Source organism: Oryctolagus cuniculus, chromosome 3 (genome assembly GCF_964237555.1).
Source record: "Oryctolagus cuniculus chromosome 3, mOryCun1.1, whole genome shotgun sequence".
NCBI classification, from domain to species: Eukaryota; Metazoa; Chordata; class Mammalia; order Lagomorpha; family Leporidae; genus Oryctolagus; species Oryctolagus cuniculus.
This window is the reverse complement of record NC_091434.1, coordinates 145,670,662-145,690,760: the sequence shown is the minus strand read 5'-3', so window position 1 is coordinate 145,690,760 and position 20,099 is coordinate 145,670,662. Positions and strand designations below refer to the sequence as shown.

The window sequence follows — 20,099 nt, the reverse complement described above, 5'->3', positions numbered from 1 at the left end:
TTCCATTAGATCAGTTCAGGGCTACCCCCTCTTTGGACAGACAAGCTTCCTCATTAGTTCATGTCATTCCCCAACTGTACAGAGACCCCATTCTCAATGAGTGGCATTGGCTGCCAGTATTACTTATATACATCCTAATTTGCTAGGGTTTTTTAGACCCTTAAGCAGTTTGGCCAAGGAAACATAGATGCATCTTCCAAGGAGCTCTTGTCACTGTGAAAATTTCAGAAAGGCCTGAGCACCAACTGTGTCCTTGGGATTGAATATTTATTGGCAAATGCCTACCATCAAACTAGTGATTCATTGTGAGCCATGGCTAACTGTGGATGGCAGAGCTATAAGCAAATTTCATAAGTCCCCTGGAACACATAGAAAAGAAGTTTATTTAGGAAAGATAGAGGAAATAGCAACACAAGTTTCCTAGACTGTAATTAAATCAGTTAATTTCTTCTAGTGTCCAAAGCCTTGTGACTATGTGTGAGAACTTGAACTGATTCTGAGTTTTTATAATTTTTTTAAAAAGGATTTGTTTATTTATTTGAAAGGCAGAGTTACAGAGAGAGGGAGAGACTGACAGAGAGGTCTTCTGTCCACTGGTTCACTCTGCAAATTGTTGCAACAGCCAGAGCTGGAGCAGTCTGAAGCCAGGAGCTTCTTCCAGGTCTCCCATACAGGTGCAGAGGCCCAAGCACTTGGGTCATCTTCCACTGTTTTCCCAGGCCATTAGTAGAGAGCTGGATCGGAAGAGGAGCACTTGGGACTTGAACAAGCACTAACATGGGATGCTGGCGCTGCAGGCAGAGGCTTAACCTACTATGCCACAGCGCCTGCCCGGAGTTTTTGCACTTTTTAAAAAATTTTGTTCACATAATGAAAACAGATTTCATGTATTTCACAGGTACACTTCTAAGAAGATTGGAGTTTGGAATTCAGCTCACTGGTAAACACAGCACTTGACATAGTTTTCACCTTGCATTTCTTTATCCTGGTTACCTGAGTCTTGGAAATAAAATGGTGTAAGCCAATTCTACCTTACAAGATTTGTAGATTAATCAATTTCTAAAGGTTCCACACTTCCAAGTGAATATATAATTTTAGTGCTCACCTCTATCTTCTTTCTAATGATTTGTTCTTCTCCACCCTTAATTTTTAAGTGCTGACTCAGAGATCAGCAGCAAGCTAATCGTGGCCGGAGTAACCAGCCTCTTAATCAGTTTCAGAAGTGTCCAGAGGAGTAAGCAGGGTGCTCACTCACAGTCACATCTGGTTTTCAATGCTGTCAGATGTCTCGTGGGTTAACTCAGTTATAACAAACGTATGTCAGGGAGCTGCACACATTGTTACTGACTGCACTCGCAGTTCTCCCAAATAGTTTATTACTCTATCAGATGCTTTGAAATCACCGGTCCACTCAGTTGGAACTTGTTTCCCAAACAGAGGTGGTGCAGCCACTGCCTGTGACACTGGCATCCAATATGGGTGCTGGTTGGAGTCCCGGCTGCTCTGCTTCCCATCTATCTCCCTGCTATTGCACCTGGGAAAGCAGCGGAAGACCGCCCAAGCACTAGGGTCCCTGTCACTGATGTGAGAGACTTGGATGGAGGTCCTGGCTCCTGTCTTTGACCAGGCATTTGGGGAAGTGAACCAGCAAATAGAAGATCTCAATCCCTCTCCCTCCATCTCCCTGTGTCTCTGCCTTTCAAATCGATCAATCAATAAAACTTTAAAAAAAAAAATGGGTAAGTTTGAAAGTAACACGGTCCCTGGAATATCATTTTTGAACCCTTTCGTCTGCCTTCTCATTTGACGTGATCCCTTCACTTGTCAAAGGCAGCAAGGGTCAGATAAATTTATGTCCTCTGGGCCCTGCAGGCGGTGTCCAAGTGTCCAGGGACCGGTCTGCCCTTCCTCCTGCCAGAGCCCGCATCCGCTGTCACCATATTTTGTATGAGGCCCTATGTAGGGATGTGGCGCATTCTGCTTCGTTTTACAAGGTGGAGAAATGCCACTGTGCATTGCCTCCGTACACTGACATCTACTGGGCTACGGCCCACAGTGGTTTTCGGCAAGTGTCTGCTCATTTACGGAATCAAGGCGCGTGCCTCCCGGTGTTCAAACCTCCCAGCTCTGCTGTGGCTCAGAGCAGCAGTTCTCACTTCCACAACCAAGTCAGTTTCAGAGTTCCACTCGTGTGCCTGAAAGTAAGGCGGGAAGCGGATCTCCAGATCTCGGATTTGGAAACCTGCCTCTCCCAGCGTAAGTGCTGCCTGCACGCAGTTGTGACAGGGTTTCTGCCTGAACGCATGTTGTGGGGGGGCTTCCTGGGGGTGGTGTGAGTCAGCGCTGAGAGGTCAAAAAGACCCTGCCTAAAGAACCTTAGGAAACGCGCCAGGAAGTGAGACCCATCGCGGGGATCAACTTCGGCAACCAGACTCATCTCGACTACTTTTAGGGGGTAAGGGTAAGACTCTCGCCTTGTTCCAAACGCACCACTTTGCCTTAAAAGGAGGCACTACTCCTTCTGCTCCGAACTTGGGGATTTTACCGGGCAAGCAAAGCCTACGCGCCGGCCAAGAGCCGGCGGTACCCAGAGGCTCGGAGCGCACGTGGCTCCAGGGGCAGGGTGGCCGTGGCCGGCGCTCCCGCCCCGGCCCATTTCGCCCAGGCAGCCCGCCCCGCCCTCGCGGCTCCCGGCCACCCTCGGGCGGCCGCCGCTCTGGGTGGGGCCTCGCGGCCGCCGGGGATGCGTCCGAGTCTGCCCTGCCCGTGGAGGCGAGCCGGCTGGGCGGTGCGCCGGGGCGGCCCGAGCCTTGCGCCGCGCGGCGCTGTAACCGGACACCCGCGCGCTCGCCCCGCGGCGCGCCCGGACACTTTCCATTCACTGCGCGCGGCCTGATTGAGCGAGGCGGACACGGGCTGCGGGCTCGGCACGGGAGGATTCCTTTACAAAGAAACTCCGAGGACCCGGGATAGACCTTTAAAGGCCGGCCGGGGTGGGGGACAGGACTGGAGACACAGGCGTCACCCCGCCCGGTGGCACCTTGGTGACTTTTCTACGCTGGTTTCGTGTACCGTGGGTAAGCTGCGCTGGGTCTTTGCTTGGCTTGACGCATTTGGCAAAAAGACCCCACTGCGATCCCGCGCGTGTGGACTTGGCCCACCCGCGGCTTGTCGGGTTCGCGCTGCCCCTAGCTGGAAGCCTGGCTAGAGTTGTTAAGCCCAGCTCAGACACCTGCGGGGAGTTCGGAGTTGCGTGCGCCTGTGCCGGGCGAGGCAGAGCGGCTCCGGGACCCCTCGCATAGTCCTTTCCTGGCCGGGTACTAGTTTGTGACCAGGAGTTGGGAAGACCCCCTGAGCAGGGTGAAGAGGAAGCAGTAGCAAGTCCTGGGGGGCGTGGGGAGCACATTTAAGACTCTTGGCTTCCCCCTGTCATCAGAGGCCGGGTTTAAATCAGTAGGGCTCCCTACCCCGGCGGCATTACCCCCTCAATGCTCAGTATTATTTGCAGTTGGTGGCTTCTGTCCCTTTGCTGGGCGGTGATGGTGGTGGTGGGGGCGTTATAGGTATCAGAGAAGATACTGGCAATAGCAAAAAGGGGGGGGGGGAGTGTGTGGCGTGTTATCAGCCTGCTTCATCAACAAAGGCTATGCATCTTAATAGCTTTTATAAATTTAACTATCAAATCAGCAAAACCCAGAGGTAGATGACTAAGGGAAAAATCATCCCTCTAATCAATTTTCTTCCACCTTCATTTACGTATGACAGGATGAAGGGGTTGTGGAAGCAGTAAGACAACGTTTCTTTTGAGAATTACCAACCCAAACATCTCGAGGGATTCCCCAGCTGTGTTAGGGGGAAAAAAAAAAAAAAAAAGGGCGGGGGGGGGGTTCATCTCTAACTCATGGCACATGCACCACCTAGGAGAGCAGCTGAGAGTTTTTGCTTTAGATTGCATGTTGAGTTCAGTTGTTCTTGCCCTTCTGTGTTGAAGCAGTCATTCAGGCGGGATTGTTAGTGGTACTTCTTTATTGCCTGCAATTAGTGATGGGATTTCAACTTTAAAAAGCCTTCAGATGTAAAAGGTCAGCCTTGTTGTAACTTGAAAAAAAAATAATAAATTTCTAAATTAAACAGACATGCCATTTTATCATAGAATTGTACATGTAAAATCATGGGATTTTTATTTTATGGTCCTGAGTTTATTTAGCATAGTATGGTGGCTAGAGCTCCTATGGACACCTTACCTGAGTTTCCTTGGTATTCAGACTTTAGTTGATAGCATGTATCAGTTTTACAGCTCCATGTCAAACAGAAATTCTTGTCTCTTTGAGTTATCTTTTGGGATTTTGACAGCCCACTTTCTGTTTGATTTATTTAAAATATGCATTGGTAGCTACCGGGCTCCTTGGATTACTCACCACTCGGTCATTGGTTTGGATTTGGCAAGAGGCCATGGTTACCTCATGTACATCATTTAACAGCTGCCTGGTCATCTGGATAAATTGGCAGATAACTGATTTGAGTAATTTCAGCCCTCAAGGATTGAGCACACTTAGATTTGTGCTTAGAGACACCCTTTCAGAGACAATTACTCCAAAACAGCTAATGACTGTGGAAGTGAGTGGGCTCGTATGAATATTCATGGGGGATTTCTCTCCTATCAATGTAGGGAGAAAGAGATTTCATCAAGGAATACTTTATTGGTAACATTCTCAAGTCATTTTAATGTCGTGGATTTTTAGAGACCATTTGAAAAACCTAGTGTTCCTTTGGGAATCAGTGTGTTTCCTTGCTACTTTGTTCTGCTAGCTGAAAGATGAAACAGTTTCTCTTGTTGCAAAGATTTCCAGACACAAATGAACTAAATCCAAATTTTCACATGTGAGAGGCAAAGTCGCAGCACCTCCTACTGTTTGCATGACTGTAGAAGTTCAGATGTATCTTGCAAGAATAGGAGGCTCTGTCTGGAGGACTGTGTATTTGTACTCCTAAAATGTGAAATGAAATATAACATGCTTGTCATCTCTCTTTTGAAGGTATTTTCCCTTGGATATTAACTTGGCAAATCTGAAGAGATGGGATTCCGGGCGATTTGCGTCTTGTTTGGAATATTTATTTGCTCTGTCTCTGTAAAAGGATCTTCCCAGCCCCAAGCAAGAGTTTATTTGACATTTGATGGTAAGAGAGTTGATATACACTCTGGGGGAAATGGGACTCAGTCTTTTTTCCTTTCTTATCCAGATTTAAAAATTGATTAATTAAAGATAGCAAAATATTACCCAGTATTGACCAATTAAAAAATTAATTACTGGCTGCTTTTTTGGCTGATATTGTAATTTTAGATTATTGGTTAGTAGGCAGTGTTTAGGAAAATGCTTGACGTGTATGCTGTCTTTTTAAGTTTTACATTTCTTTTGTGTTGGCATGTGTGTGCCTGGGGAGATGGGGAGGAGCCAAAAGTGTAACTTCTTTGATCTTACTGTTCACCTGGCCATGTAGCGAAGCACCCAGCTGGTGCTGGTCCTCACCAGCAGAAAGAGCTGTGCAGGTTCAATATAAACAATGCTTGCAATACATTTTGGGCACTGATCTGAGAACTGGTTACTCCATGTGTTGTTCTAATAGTACTTCTATTTCCTCAAGGATCTCCTGAGGTTTCAGACTACCCTCAGTAACTGAAAAGGACCCGAGAGAATCGTTGGCAATGTGCTTTTGGTTATTGGGTACAAATGCTATCTACAGAATGCTAAGGGAAATGGATGTGGTTTCAGAGTTTCACACAAATGAGAAGTGTAAGGTCCTCTGAGGAGGTGATTGCCAAATGGGTACAGGAGCTTTAATGTATATGGTTCACAGAGCTTACAGATGGGTGGTTTTGCTGAGTCCAGGAACCCATCCTAATTGGACAGAGGGGCTAAGAAATGGTGAAGGAATACCAGCTTGCTAATCAGAGTCAGTTTCATTATTTCTTTCAGCTCTGAGGACATAAAGCCTCATTGTCATGACACTTGTTTTTCCCGTCCTTAACAATGTACTCTGACTTGAAAGCAGGGTGCCTCTGAAATGCTCTGTTATCTCAAATTTCAAACAGCAGCATGACTGACACTTATCAGTCAAATGACTGTTTTTTTCTCCTTTCTTTGTAAGTCACCTAGTGCTTTCCCCAAGGTCATCATAAGCACTGAAGGAGCCATATTTAGAACTCCCGACTGTGTGAGCTGCTAATTGCTTCCTTAGCCTAGGAGCCTTCAAACCATAGCTATGCATTTGAGAATGGGAAAACAGACCCCTTGAAGTGTCCTTTTATGTTTCTTAATTACTCACTAAAGCATCTTGTAGTCTGCGCATGCTTTGGTCTTCCAAGCTGAGAGCTATGACATATAAAAGAAAAGGCATTGAGGAGTTGGTACAGTTTTTCCCTCTGTTTTCTGTTTCTCTTGGTATTTGGACACGGAGTAATCTAACAGATTATATGTTTGAACCTGCTTTATCTCTCTTGAACTTTCTTAGAAATCTCCCAAACTTTTAATGTAAGTATTACCAAGTTTGTCACCAGGTATCATTTATCAAATCTTTGAGCATAAAGAAATTAAGACATATTTTGCAGAAGAAAATTAAATAATAGTATACCCTAGAAATACATATGAAACTGTAGAGGGCAATGATTGCTGTGCTACTTAGTGACTAGAAGTTATGATAGGCTTTTAAAAATACTCCATATAATATTTTTTAAAGATTTATTTATTTGAAAGACAGTTACAGAGAGACATAGAAACAGAGACAGAGAGGTCTTCCATCCACTGGTTCACTCCCCAGATGGCCACAATGGCCGGAACTGTGCCGATCCAAAGCCAGGAGCCAGGAGCTAGGAGCTTCTTCCAGGTCTCCCACGGGGGTGCAGGGACCCAAGGATTTGGGCCCTCTTCTACTGCTTTCCCAGGCCATAGCAGAGAGCTGGATCGAAAGAGGAGCAGCTGGGACTTGAACCAGAGCCCATATGGGATACTGGCACTTCAGGCCAGGGCGTTAACCTGCTGGGCCACAGCACCAGCCCCTCTGCGTAATATTTTAAATGCTCTCAAATACGAAATAGATTCTTGCAGAATAAGACATACCTTAGTTTATAACCTACGTGGAATCTGAAAGGATAAATTAAGGATCTGTAAGTTCTACAATGTTGTCCTTCCCCAGAATATGGCTAGTAAATACCCAGAGGCAGAACATCACTTAATTAGAATATTGTTTCAGAGAGACACATCAAAAGGAAGAAAATATGTAATAAAAATCCATAACTTTGAAATCAGTGGTTTAAGGAATTTCTTAAATGAATTAGGCTACATTGGGCAAGGTGTATAGGAAAAGTAGCATGGCCATAAAGAGTTGATAAAATACACAAATTTCAACCTTTAAATCAATATCATTTTCTTAAGAGATTTAGCCGGCGCCACGGCTCACTAGGCTATCCTCCGCCTTGCGGCGCCGGCACACCGGGTTCTAGTCCCGGTTGGGGCGCCGGATTCTGTCCCGGTTGCCCCTCTTCCAGGCCAGCTCTCTGCTGTGGCCCGGGAGTGCAGTGGAGGATGGCCCAGGTGCTTGGGCCCTGCACCCCATGGGAGACCAGGAAAAGCACCTGGCTCCTGGCTCCTGCCATCGGATCAGCGCGGTGCGCCGGCCGCAGCGCGTCGGCCGCGGCGGCCATTGGAGGGTGAACCAACGGCAAAGGAAGACCTTTCTCTCTGTCTCTCTCTCTCACTGTCCACTCTGCCTGTCAAAATAAATAAATAAATAAATAAATAAATAAATAAAAGAGATTTCACAGTATGCTTTTCTCAACTTGCCTGTTTCAAGTTTCTCAAATAATCAAATGATAACTTATGTGGGTGTCACATTGAGGAGGTTACTGAGTTTCTTCCACAGTGGTTTTATTTTTAAGATTTAATCTATTTATTTGAAAGGCCAAGCGACAGAGAGGAAAACAGAGAAAATGACCTTCCATCTATAGATTCACCTCCAAAATGGCCACAACAGCCAAGGCTGGACCAGGTTGAAGCCATGAGCCTGAAACGCCAACCAGGTCTTTATATTGGTGGCAGGGGCCCAGGTAGTTGGCCATCTTCTGCTGGTTTCCCAAGCACAGTAGCAGGCAGCCAGCTTGGAAGTAGAGCAGCCAGGACCCCCTGGGACTCTGATATGGGATGCTGGCTTTGTAAATGGTAGTACTACCTGCTGTGCTATAATGCTGGCCCCCCAGAATGGTTTATTCTAGACATCAAAATAATAGGACTTCCTATAGTGTTGGCTATACATACACAAGCATGCACGTGTGACATGTTTGCATGCACAGTTATATTTAAATACATATGGATATATATTTCAATTAATTAACCTTGTATTTCCAAATATCAAAACATCTATCACTGTGTTTCAATCAGAAACCAGGAATTGGAAGATGTTTTCAGGAAATTCAATAACTAACAACAGCATCAGACAGAGCTCATTTGCATTTTTTTGAAAAAAACTTCATGAATCTTTATGCTCTAATAATACCTTGCCTACTGGCTCTTTTGCCTTGAAACCTTACCCTGTCACTGTAACTTGGTCCTATGCTTGTCCTTTTCTGGGTGGAACATTAAAAAAATCTAGTTAGTGTTTTATTTGCAGGCCAAGGAAGCATCAAAATCAATTTAAAGATAAGTGAAACAAGAGGTTCCCCCCAACCTCATCCATGGTCCATCCTTCTTTTTGTGGCTGGTTGGAGTGCTAACATTTGGAAAAAGTGATTTACAGATCTGCCTTCCCCATTGAGCTGGTGCAAGGTCAACCAGATGGCCTTTAGTCCTAGGGGAGAATGTACTTCAGATGTTACTAATTAGTTGCATTTGTGCTAGGTAAATCTCCATGTTAAGAGAACTGCCACTTCTAATAGATTTTGTATTTTATGACTTTCATAATTCTTACTTTATATAAAATAGTTTTTCTTTTTTTTTAACTTTTATTTAATAAATATAAATTTCCAAAATCCAGCTTTTGGATTACAATGGCTTTTTTTCCCCTATAACCACCCTCCCACCTGCAACCATCCCATTTCCAACTTCCTCTCCCATCCCATTCACATCAAGATTCATTTTCAATTATCTTTATATACAGAAGATCAATTTAGTATATACTAAGTAAAGATTTCAGCAGTTTGCACCCACACAGAAACACAAAGTGTAAAGTACTGTTTGTTTGAGTACTAGTTATAGCATTAATTCACATAGTACAACACATTAAGGACAGAGATCCTACATGGGGAGTAAGCGCACAGTGACTCCTGTTGTTGACTTAACAATTGACACTCTGGCTCTTGTCATGAGTTGCCAAGGCTATGGAAGCCTTTTGAGTTCACCAACTCTGATCTTATTTAGACAAGATCATAGTCAAAGTGCAAGTTCTCTCCTCTCTTCAGAGAAAGGTACCTCCTTCTTTGATGGCCTGTTCTGTAAAATAGCTTTTCTAATGAATATAATAAGTTCATGCAAATGCTTTTGAGGCTGATTTGTATTGAATAAAAATCTAATAGATTGACAAATTCATCTTTGACATCAATCTTGGCTTTGTATATCTTTTTTCCAGAAAAAAAAACTTCAGAATCCAGAAAGGTCATTAGAAAAGGAAAGATTTTATATATACAGTAGACCAACCATGTTTTGCTTGCTAATATAGAAGGGAAAGCATTGTTGACAAGGTCTAGCCTTTTTTCTGGAGAGATTTTAGCATAAGTTATTTTGTGAAATTAGTAATAAATACTCTATAATTTGATAAGCTATATCAGCTGCATGTAATCTTTAAGAGTTTCTAAACTCAAATGAGTATTCTGTCTATAATTTGAATAGATAGAAAATGTGATTACTGTGTTGACTGCATTAAATATTATTTCTTTTGTTAAATGGTAAATTCTTATAAAAATGTTTCTCAGCTAGTAATTAAATTTATAAATAAAATATTTAATTTATTTAAATAGAATAGTTAATATTTTCTTATTATACTTAGCATGCCTATAGGATTTGTAATATTATTCTTTATTTCATTTCTGATGCTGATAATTGGTTTCTGTGCCTTTTATGTCATGATTAGTCTGATTGGAGACATTAATTTATTGATGTCTTTAATCAGTTATTGATTTCATTGCTTTTCTCCTGCTATTTTCTTTTTTATTTAATTGATTTAGGCTCTAAAATTCATAACCATATTATCAATAGTTGCTTTTTTAACTATTTATTTATTTATTTGAAATTCAGAGTTTTACAGAGAGGCAGAGAGAAAGAGAGGGTCTTCCATCTGCTGGTTCACTCCCCAACTGGCTGCAATGACTGGAGCTGCACCGATCTGAAGCCAAAAGCCAGGAGCTTCTTCTGGGTGTCCCATGTGGGTGCAGGGGCTCAAGCACTTGGGCCATCTTCCACTGCTTTCCCAGGCCTTAGCAGAGAGCTGGATTGTAAGTGGAGCAGCCAGGACTTGAACTGGTGCCCATATGGGATGCTGGCGCTGCAGGCAGTGGCTTTACCCACTATGCCACAGCCCCAACCCCATCCAATAGTTTCTTATTTCCTTTTGCTTCATGCTAAGCTTGCTCTTATTTTTGGCACTTCTTAGGGCAGAAGCTTAGTCATTGATTTCAAAAGTTTCTTCTTGTATTATGGTTTATGATATAAATTTTCCTCAAAGCACCACATTAGCTGTTTCACATAGATTGTGGTCAAGAATGTCTTAATGTCACGTGTGTTCAAGTTTTTTCTAATTGGGCTGCTGTTTTATTTTTTTACTCATGAGTTATTTAGAAATGTGTAAAGTATAAGTATTGGGATTTTTATGTGTTTCGTGATATAGAATATACTCTGTCAAAATCATGCATGGCTGTATTCAGCTTGTAGTTTAGTGTTTTGTCAATGCCAATCAAATTGAACCTCTCTATAGCCTCACCGGTTTTATGTTTATTTCCTTCAGCTGTTGGTAGAAGTGGTTGAACTCTCCAACTGTAACCACAGATGTGTTTAGTGCTCCTCCCAGTTTGATTAGTTTCTTCTTCATGCTTTTGAATTTGTTCTGTTGGGCACTGAGCCATTCAGAAGTACCATGTTTCCTGTCTACTTTCCTATTATGAAATAGCCCTGATTTTTCAGGGTAACAGCCCTTACTCTGAAATGCATTTTGTGTGTACGTAGCACTTTTGCCTTTTTTTTTTTAATGGACTTGAGAATACCAGCAAAAATGTGACAACTTTGTGGGGAAATGTTTGTCAGGAATTGTAATGGTCTCAAAACATTTTTAATATTTAGTTTAATATTAGGAAATATATTTAAGTAGACATAATTTTAATATTCATAAATGTCTGAACCACTAGGGTGGCATTGTGGGATAGTGAAATTTGCATGGATTTGGACATGAAAACAGCAGGGTTTTCAATCCTTGGTTCTTCACTCATTAACAACCTGTGAAACTTTGCTGGAATTTCACTTAATTCTGATCACTTAAGAAAGTTGAACTCCATTATCTCTAAGACCCTCTTATTTCCCTGACGTCACATGATACTTAAGCTTTGTTTAGTTTCATATTTCCCCCTTTGAGGAAATAGTCTGCAATAATTTCCTTCAATGCTTTTAGGAATAGCTTGTTGAGGGGCCTTGAGGGTAGAAAGAACAAAAAGAAATATTTTTAAAAAAATCACTGATTCTGGAGTCAGACATACTGGTTTTAAATAATTAAATTCTGTCACTTTCTGAATATGCTACTGTGGGGAAGTTACTTAATCTCTTAATCCAGAATTCTATCATCTGTAAAATGGGAGGAGCAAATACTTCACAGTCTTATTTTGAAAATGAGATGAGAGCCGGCGCCGTGGCTCAATAGGCTAATCCTCCACCTTGCGGCGCCGGCACACCGGGTTCTAGTCCCGGTCGGGGCGCCGGATTCTGTCCCGGTTGCCCCTCTTCCAGGCCAGCTCTCTGCTATGGCCAGGGAGTGCAGTGGAGGATGGCCCAGGTGCTTGGGCCCTGCACCCCATGGGAGACCAGGAAAAGCACCTGGCTCCTGGCTCCTGCCAGGATCAGCGCGGTGCGCCGGCTGCAGCGGCGGCCATTGGAGGGTGAACCAACGGCAAAAAGGAAGACCTTTCTCTCTCTGTCTCTCTCTCTCACTGTCCACTCTGCCTGTCAAAAAAAAAAAAAAAAAAAAAAAAAAAAAAAAATGAGATGAATTCAGTTGGTAAAGTGTGGTACATAGTGTACATCTGATTATAATATATGAAGGCTTGTATTAAAGTTTGTGTTCATAAATGCTAAAGTGAAACATTAATACATTTTAAAAACCTGGCACATCCATACTGTAATTACCTCCTCTTCACTTAGCTTAGAGAATGGCCTTTGTTTTTACTCATTCCATGCTGACTTAGCATAACTTTTAAAAAAAAGATCTATATTTATTGTAATGGCACAGTGTCAGAGGAGGACAAAGGCAAAGGGATAAGGAGATATGGGTGGGGGGAGAGAGAGAGAGAGAGAGAGAGAGAGAGAGAGAGAGAGATATCAGTCTTCCATCTGCTGGTTCACAAAGTCTAGAGCTATAAGGCTGAAGCCAGGACTCAGGAATTTCATCCAGGTCTCCTTATATGGGTGGCAGGAGCCAAAGCACTTGGGTTGTCTTCCACTGACATCCCAGGCACATTAACAGGAAGCTGGATGAGAAGTAGAGCAGCCAGTTACTGGAAACTGTGCTTGGATATGAGATGCTGATGTTGCAGGGTTTGGCTTTACCTGCTGCACCTCAGTGTTGGTCCAACATGAATTTTGATGTATCTAACCACCGTACAACAGCAACCAGTATACCTCTCTCCTACAATCCCCTCTGAGAGAATTTTGTTTATTTTAAAGCAAGGATAGACATCAGATAGAGGGCAATATGTTCTCATTGCCCTGTCATACGACTAGAGAAGAAACAATGGGAGAGAGGAATCTTTGATACTTTGTACTTGAGACATCTATAGATTCCTCCCTGGTGATAAGTTTTTATTTTAAATTTTCTTCCAAATCTCCCCTGTATTATATACTGAATGTGCCATGTTATCTAGGAATTCAACTGTTAAACTTTCCTAGTTGCTTCCAAAATCTCCTTCTTATTAGTCTGTTTCCTTCTTGATGGGCGTTTAGCCCCTGTGAAATTTAAATATTTTCTGCCAGAGTATTTTGTGTTTTTTTAAACTTTTATTTAATAAATATAAATTTCCAAAGTAAACTTTTGGATTACAGTGGCTTTTTCCTCCCATAACAACCCTCCCACCCGCAACCATCCCATCTCCCACTCCCTCTCCCCTTCCATTCACATCAAGATTCATTTTCAATTATCTTTATATACAGAAGATCAATTTAGTATATACTAAGTAAAGATTTCAGCAGTTTGCACCCACACAGAAACACAAAGTGTAAAGTACTATTTAAGTACTAGTTATACTGTTAATTCATATAGTACAACACATTAAGGACAGAGATCCTACATGGGGAGTAAGTGCACAGTGACTCCTGTTGTTAACTTAACAATTGACAATCTTGTTTATGGCATCAGTAATCACCCTAGGCTCTTGTCATGAGTTGCCTAGGCTATGGAAGCCTTTTGAGTTCACCAGCTCTGATCTTATTTAGACAACGTCATAGTCAAAGTGGAAGTTCTCTCCTCCCTTCAGAGAAAGGTACCTCCTTCTTTGATGGCCCCTTCTTTCCACTGGGATCTCACTCACAGAGATCTTTCATTTAGGTAATTTTTTTTTTCCACAGTGTCTTGGCTTCCCATGCCTAAAATACTCTCATGGGCTTTTCAGCCAGATCCACATGCCTTAAGGGCTGATTCTGAGGCCAGAGTGCTGTTTAGGACATCTGCCAATCTATGGGTCTGCTGTGTATCTCACTTCTCATGTTGGATCGTTCTTACTTTTTTAATTCTATCAGTTAGTATTAGCAGACACTAGTCTTGTTAATGTGATCCCTTTGACTCTTAATCCTATCATTATGATCAATTATGAACTGAAGCTGATCACTTTGATGAATGAGATGGCATTGCTACATGCCACCTTGATGGGATTGAATTGGAATACCCTGGTACATTTCTAACTCTACCATTTGGGGAAGTCTGATTGAGTTTGTCCCAAATTGTACATCTCCCTCTCTTATTCCCACTCTTATGTTTAACAGGGATCACTTTTCAGTTTAATTAACACACAATTATTCTTAGGTGTTTAAATTTAAGAGTTCAACCAATAGTTTTAAGAAGAACAAAAAAAATACTAAAAGGGATAAAGTATTAAGTTGTTGCTCAACAGTCAGGACAAGGACTTACCAAGTCATTGTTTCTCATAGTGTCCATTTCAGTTCAACAGGTTTCCTTTTTGGTGCTCGGTTAGTTGTCACTGATCAGGGAGAACATATGATATTTGTCCCTTTGGGACTGGCTTAATTCACTCAGCATGATGTTTTCCAGATTCCTCCATTTTGTTGCAAATGACCGGACTTCATTTTTTTTTTTACTGCTGTATAGTATTCTATAGAGTACATATCCCATAATTTCTTTATCCAGTCTACTGTTGATGGGCATTTAGGTTGAGTCCAGTTCTTAGCTATTTTGAATTGAGCTGCAATAAATATTAAGGTACAGACAGCTCTTTTATTTGCCAATTTAATTTCCTTTGGGTAAATTCCAAGGAGTGGGATGGCTTGGTTGTATGGCAGGGTTCTATTCACGTTTCTGAGGAATCTCCAGACTGACTTCCATAGTGGCTTGACCAGTTTGCATTCCCACCAACAGTGGGTTAGTGTCCCTTTTTCCCCACATCCTTGCCAGCATCTGTTGTTGGTAGATTTCTGTATGTGAGCCATTCTAACCGGGGTGAGGTGAAACCTCATTGTGGTTTTGATTTGCATTTCCCTGATTGCTAGTAATCTTGAACCTTTTTTCATGTGTCTGTTGGCCCTTTGGATTTACTCTTTTGAAAAATGTCTATTGAAGTCCTTGGCCCTTCTCTTAAGTGGGTTGTTTGTTTTGTTGTTGTGGAGTTTATTGATCTCTTTGTAGATTCTGGTTATTAATCCTTTATATGTTGCATAATTTGGAAATATTTTTCCCATTCTGTTGGTTGTCTCTTCACTTTCCTGACTGTTTCTTTTGCAGTACAGAAACTTCTCAATTTGATGTAATCCCAAATGTTAATTTTGGCTTTGCCTATGCCTCCAGGGTCTTTTCCAAGAAGTCTTTGTCTGTGCCTGTGTCTTGCAGGGTTTCTTTGATGTTCTTTAATAATTTGATGGTGCTGGGTTGTAGATTTAGAGCTTTAATGCATGTTGAGTGGATTTTTGTGTAAGGTGTAAGGTAGGGGTCTTGCTTCATGGTTCTCCATGTGGAAATCCAGCTTATTTTGTGTTTTGATGTGAAGCCTAGTTTTCCATGGCTTGTCTAGGAGCTGGATTAGTGGCTTGCCAGGAATCTATATATATAAGCATGTCTCTCTCTCTCTCTCTATGTATGTGTGCATATATATGCATATATATCTTTCAAAATATTTATCACTCCAAATGCATTTTTTTTGAGATTATGATTTGTAAAATATGAGTTTTCATGATGAACTTGAACTTAAGAACCCAAACTTCTTGGTTTGCTCATTGTGATTATCATTGCCTAGTGCATGAGTTGAAAATGTAGAGAGCAGCTTGTCATTCTTGGCAACTTCTTCGGGTAATCTCAAACTTAATTATGATGATAAATTATATCCATGTAAAGATATCTATAAATAAATAAAATATGAACATATCCATATAAACACTTATTATATACAAACATGCAAAGAAATGTTTTTAAGTTAATATTTTATATTTTCCCCAAACCCAAAATGAATAAATTGAAGTCCATTCAGGAATATTTGCTTTTTGGCATAGTTCATGGGTGAAGAAATGAATACACTTTAAATTCAAAATATTAATGGAGACTTAATTACTAGATTTTAATTTTAAGTGAACTAATATGCTCAGGTAAAGTTGCAAAAATAACAAAATTTATTGTTTATTTGTGTTTTAGGGGGTCACATCTGCAACCAGAAGTTTATTTTTAAAGATTTATTTATTTGAAAGAGTTACAAAGAGAGGGAGAGAGAGAAACAGTAATCTTCCATGTTCTGGTTCACTCCCCAGATGGCCACAATGGCCAACGCTAGGCCAGGACGAAGCCAGGAGCCAGGAGCCTCATATGGGCCTCCTACGTGGGTGGCAGGGGCCCAAACACTTGTGCCATCTTCTGCTTTCGCAGGCCATTAGCAGGGAGCTGGATTGGAAGTGGAGCAGCCGGGACTTGACTCGGCACCCATATGGGACGCTAGCATCACAGTTAGTGATTTTACCTGCTATGCCACAAAGACAGCCCCAGAAGTTACTTTGTTGATTACATAGTAGTCCTGTCTCCTTTACAAAAGAAACAAGCCAGGTAGATGTTTTGTCTCTACATTAGTTAACATCTGAATGATTAAATGATATGTTTTCTCTAAAAGGTCATCCTGGATTATGGAATCTCAATTTGTGTGCTTTTGTGTCTAGAAAACTAACATCATGGGATAAGTAGGAGAATACATAGGTGCACTCAAAGTCTGATCCTCACTACACTGAACATGCGGAAGTTGGGCTCCGTCCTCAGGTTTTCTTTTAGCTTAACATTCTTAGCTATCAGGGTGCCCACTGAAATATCATAAAGCACTATGAAGCTATAACTCTAAAGCAAGTGCACGGGTAGTTAAATACAGAATTCCTTGCCTGCATTCCCTAGACATCCTACTGTTAGCTTGCTGTCTACTCCATGTCAGCCTGTGGCTAGGTGGCTGAAAACTCACTCAAAGCGAAAATGACAATTAAAAGATTAAAACTCCATGGGGATGTTTGCCAGGTCAATACCTTTTTTTCCCCTTAGCTACTATTGGCCAATCTTCAGTCCAAGGTTACATTTTACTTTGACATGTGCATGTGCAACACAGGATTTTCAAAACCACAGTATCGCAGTGACGGAGTGTGAGTTTTGAATTGGGAAACAGGTGACTTGTGAGTAGTCTTGCGTAGGATCATCAGTTCTTTCATTCGTTTACTTGGTGAATCTTTTTTTGCCTTCTTCCAGTGCTGCGTTTTCACTGATAACACTGCCAGGGTCTTCAGGTCATCGGCGGTATATAAATGAAAGACGATTTCACTTCCAATGAAAGAACATAAAGCATCTTTTATCTTTTAATATTGATCTCATTTGACAAGAAGCTGAGTTAACTAAGCAACAGATAAAAGGACTCCTGAAAACTAGTGAGCTAAACCCCAAAGCTGGAGAACTCGAAATAATAAATTGTCTCTTTATGAGCACTGGTAGCATTACCATTACAAGGCACATTTGTTGAAAACAGTTTATCTTGTGGTTGCCCAAGAGATAAAAATGAAGCCAGTTGTTCCGCATTTCTCCATTAGTCTTGTAGAATGCTCCCTTGGGTTATATTGAATCTTCTGAAATATTTACTTCTCAGGAATCCTTGTGGTATTGCAAGTTCCTTTAAAGTCCCCTCACAATGGTCACAGTTAAATGTCACTTAAGTGTCTGGAAGGACGCCTTCCTGTTTTAATAAAAAAAACGGGTACTGTGTGAGTAAAGAGCTCTCTGTGCTCTCCTTGGGTAGAGTGATTGAACTTGGGAAGGCACTGCAGAGTGCGCGTATGAGTCAGAGGTGACCTAACACATCAAGTCTAGAATAGAGTAGCATCACATTTATGACAGGAAGCTACAGTTAAAAACTGTTAGAAATTACACTTGGTGGAGGAGATGAGACTTGCCAATGCACATTGCCTCCTCTGTCTGTTTTCCCTTATAGCATGCATTGCTATAGGGAGTTGAAGTAAAGCAAAATCTCTTCCATAGGCTTGACTTCCATAGGCTTGACTTTACTTCAAGTAATGCAAAGAATGGCTCCTGGGAAATAATAGGTTAGGAATGTGTCATATCAATACACTCTGGCTCATCTTCTAAATTTTTTGGAAAAATTTGGAAGCCTAACTTTTCCTGTTATTAAAATGGAAACTTGTTCTAGATGAATTTTCTCATATTTTAATAAGATTCGAGTCTGTTGCCCAAAGATGATGCCACAGTGCTCAGCCACCCCAAAGGAGCAAAATATTTGCAGTAAGGATCAAAGAAGGAATGTGCTGGTGGTCTGACATCCCAGGGCGGGAGTATGCATGTTAGGTTTATTCCGTCATCCAGCCAAAGCAGCTCTAGGGAATAATTGCCTCATATTTCATGCACTAGCCACAGATAGGTCTGGACATTTATGTTTGGTTTTATTGACCTCCTTATCGAATGAAGATTGCTCTAGCAAAGCTAGATAGCTGATTATAAATATGCTGACAAGTGTACCATATGTGTTGATATGCCCACAGGTGTAGACAAACTGACCTATTATGTAATAGAATCATTATTGAGGGGTTTGTTTTAGAAGAATATATGTACACCCAAAGTCATTCATTGTCTCACCTTCAATCGAGGGTTGCTACTGTTTTGTCTGTCTTTGGAATTTCTGAAACATTGTTGGCCGTTTATTCATATTCATGATGGTAATCACTGACATGGGTATTGGCTTTTTGGCAGGCCCTTTGCTAAATACTTCTTTTATTTCATTCCCCAGCAGCACTGGGAGTTAGGCACAGTCTATATCCTCATAAAATTGAAGGCAGAGAAAAAGCTGGGTAACTTGCCTGAGGTCCCAAGGATGAAAGGAGCCAATATCAAAAAAAAAAAAAAAAAAAAAAAAAAAAAGCAGTCCAATTCCAGAGCCGCGCCCATCTCCATCAGTGCCTCTAGAACATTAAGCCTACCTATAAAAACAACCCACCACCCCACATTCTCTCTTCAATTTGTGATCCATCAAGATGAAGAGGAGGGGAGTCACCCCTCTGGTGTACCATTTCTTTGTGGCTGTGGGGAGATTTCCTTTGGTGACTTAATAGCAATCTGGCTTGGGTGAAGGGTACGCATAGAAAATTTCATTATTGCCTCTCTTCCTCTCTCTCTGCAGCTGGATGAGGGTGCATCTCCTTTAGTTCAGTATATCCCATACTTTTTCTTCCAAGAAAAAGAAAGCAATTTAAGTTTCATGGAAAGCATTGTGGCATTACTAAATATAGCACTGAAACACACTTGGTTTTTCCATTTCCTAAACATCTTTTATAGAACAAGGTATAAAAATCTATCATTTTGAGTTTAGCTCCTAAGTATTGGGAAGGAGAATTGCAGATTTTGGGCAAATCCCAGCCCTCCTGGGCCTTCTGCATTTTCATGCATGTGTCATTGAGGGCCTCTGTGGTCCAAGGAAACGTGTGAAAATGCAGGGGACAGAAAGGTGAGCCGGTTTCTAGCAGAGAGTGCAAGTTGGCCAGAGAGGCACATAAAAGGCAGAGCTGAGGGCTGAGCCATGCGCTATTTTAGGGCAGCCCTGGCCAGGGAACAATGTGCTGAGCTGTAAAGATGGCAAGAACATCGACGTTTCCAAGGTGCGTGCTTTTCAGAAACAATCATTTCAGACTCCCTCCTGATCCACCAGGAGTTTGCTGCCTTGGAGCCCTGAGCAGTGACATGTTACTGCCGCACAGTTTTGGTTTCAACGCCGCATGCTATCTCACTGATGATGGAATACATACGAAATAGGTGAGCATGCGGGCCCAGAGAGCTTAAAGCTAAGACCCCAAACATTGAAGGTAGTAGTGAAAAGACATAGATAGAATAGGAAGAACAAAATTACCATGAGTAATGCTTGCATGGAATTAGAGATACCTTGCAAATGCATATTATAAAGTCTATAGACACACCAGGCCAATACTATGAAAACTAAACTTACCTCTTTCTGTTTCCTTCCCAAAATTGTTGCTTTAACACACCTTAAGTTTGTAAGTAATTACTGATTTTCAGCACTAATTGGAGGATAGTTACCTATCAGAGCTTCAATATATTTAATATCACATTGTAAAGTTTTGTTGATTCTCTTCTTAAAGATCGAGGCAGTATATAAGTAC

The 20,099-nt window shown here is 41.6% G+C and overlaps 1 protein-coding gene across 3 annotated transcripts in view; it reads left to right on the top strand.

Moving 5' to 3' along the window:
* Positions 1 to 2,057: 2,057 nt before the first annotated feature.
* SEMA3C (semaphorin 3C) overlaps positions 2,058 to 20,099 on the top strand; it is a 187,435-nt gene continuing 169,393 nt past the window's right edge. The window contains exons 1-2 of one of the 3 annotated variants that reach the window (XM_017342732.3): positions 2,058 to 2,256; positions 5,037 to 5,178. In XM_017342732.3, coding sequence (XP_017198221.1) covers positions 5,076 to 5,178 — 103 coding nt within the window. In that variant the 5' untranslated portion in view covers positions 2,058 to 2,256; positions 5,037 to 5,075. Of the gene's footprint in view, positions 2,257 to 2,766; positions 3,078 to 4,536; positions 4,618 to 5,036; positions 5,179 to 20,099 lie in introns of those variants that run through there. The other 2 variants (XM_008258295.4, XM_070071246.1) reach the window with 2 other exon arrangements.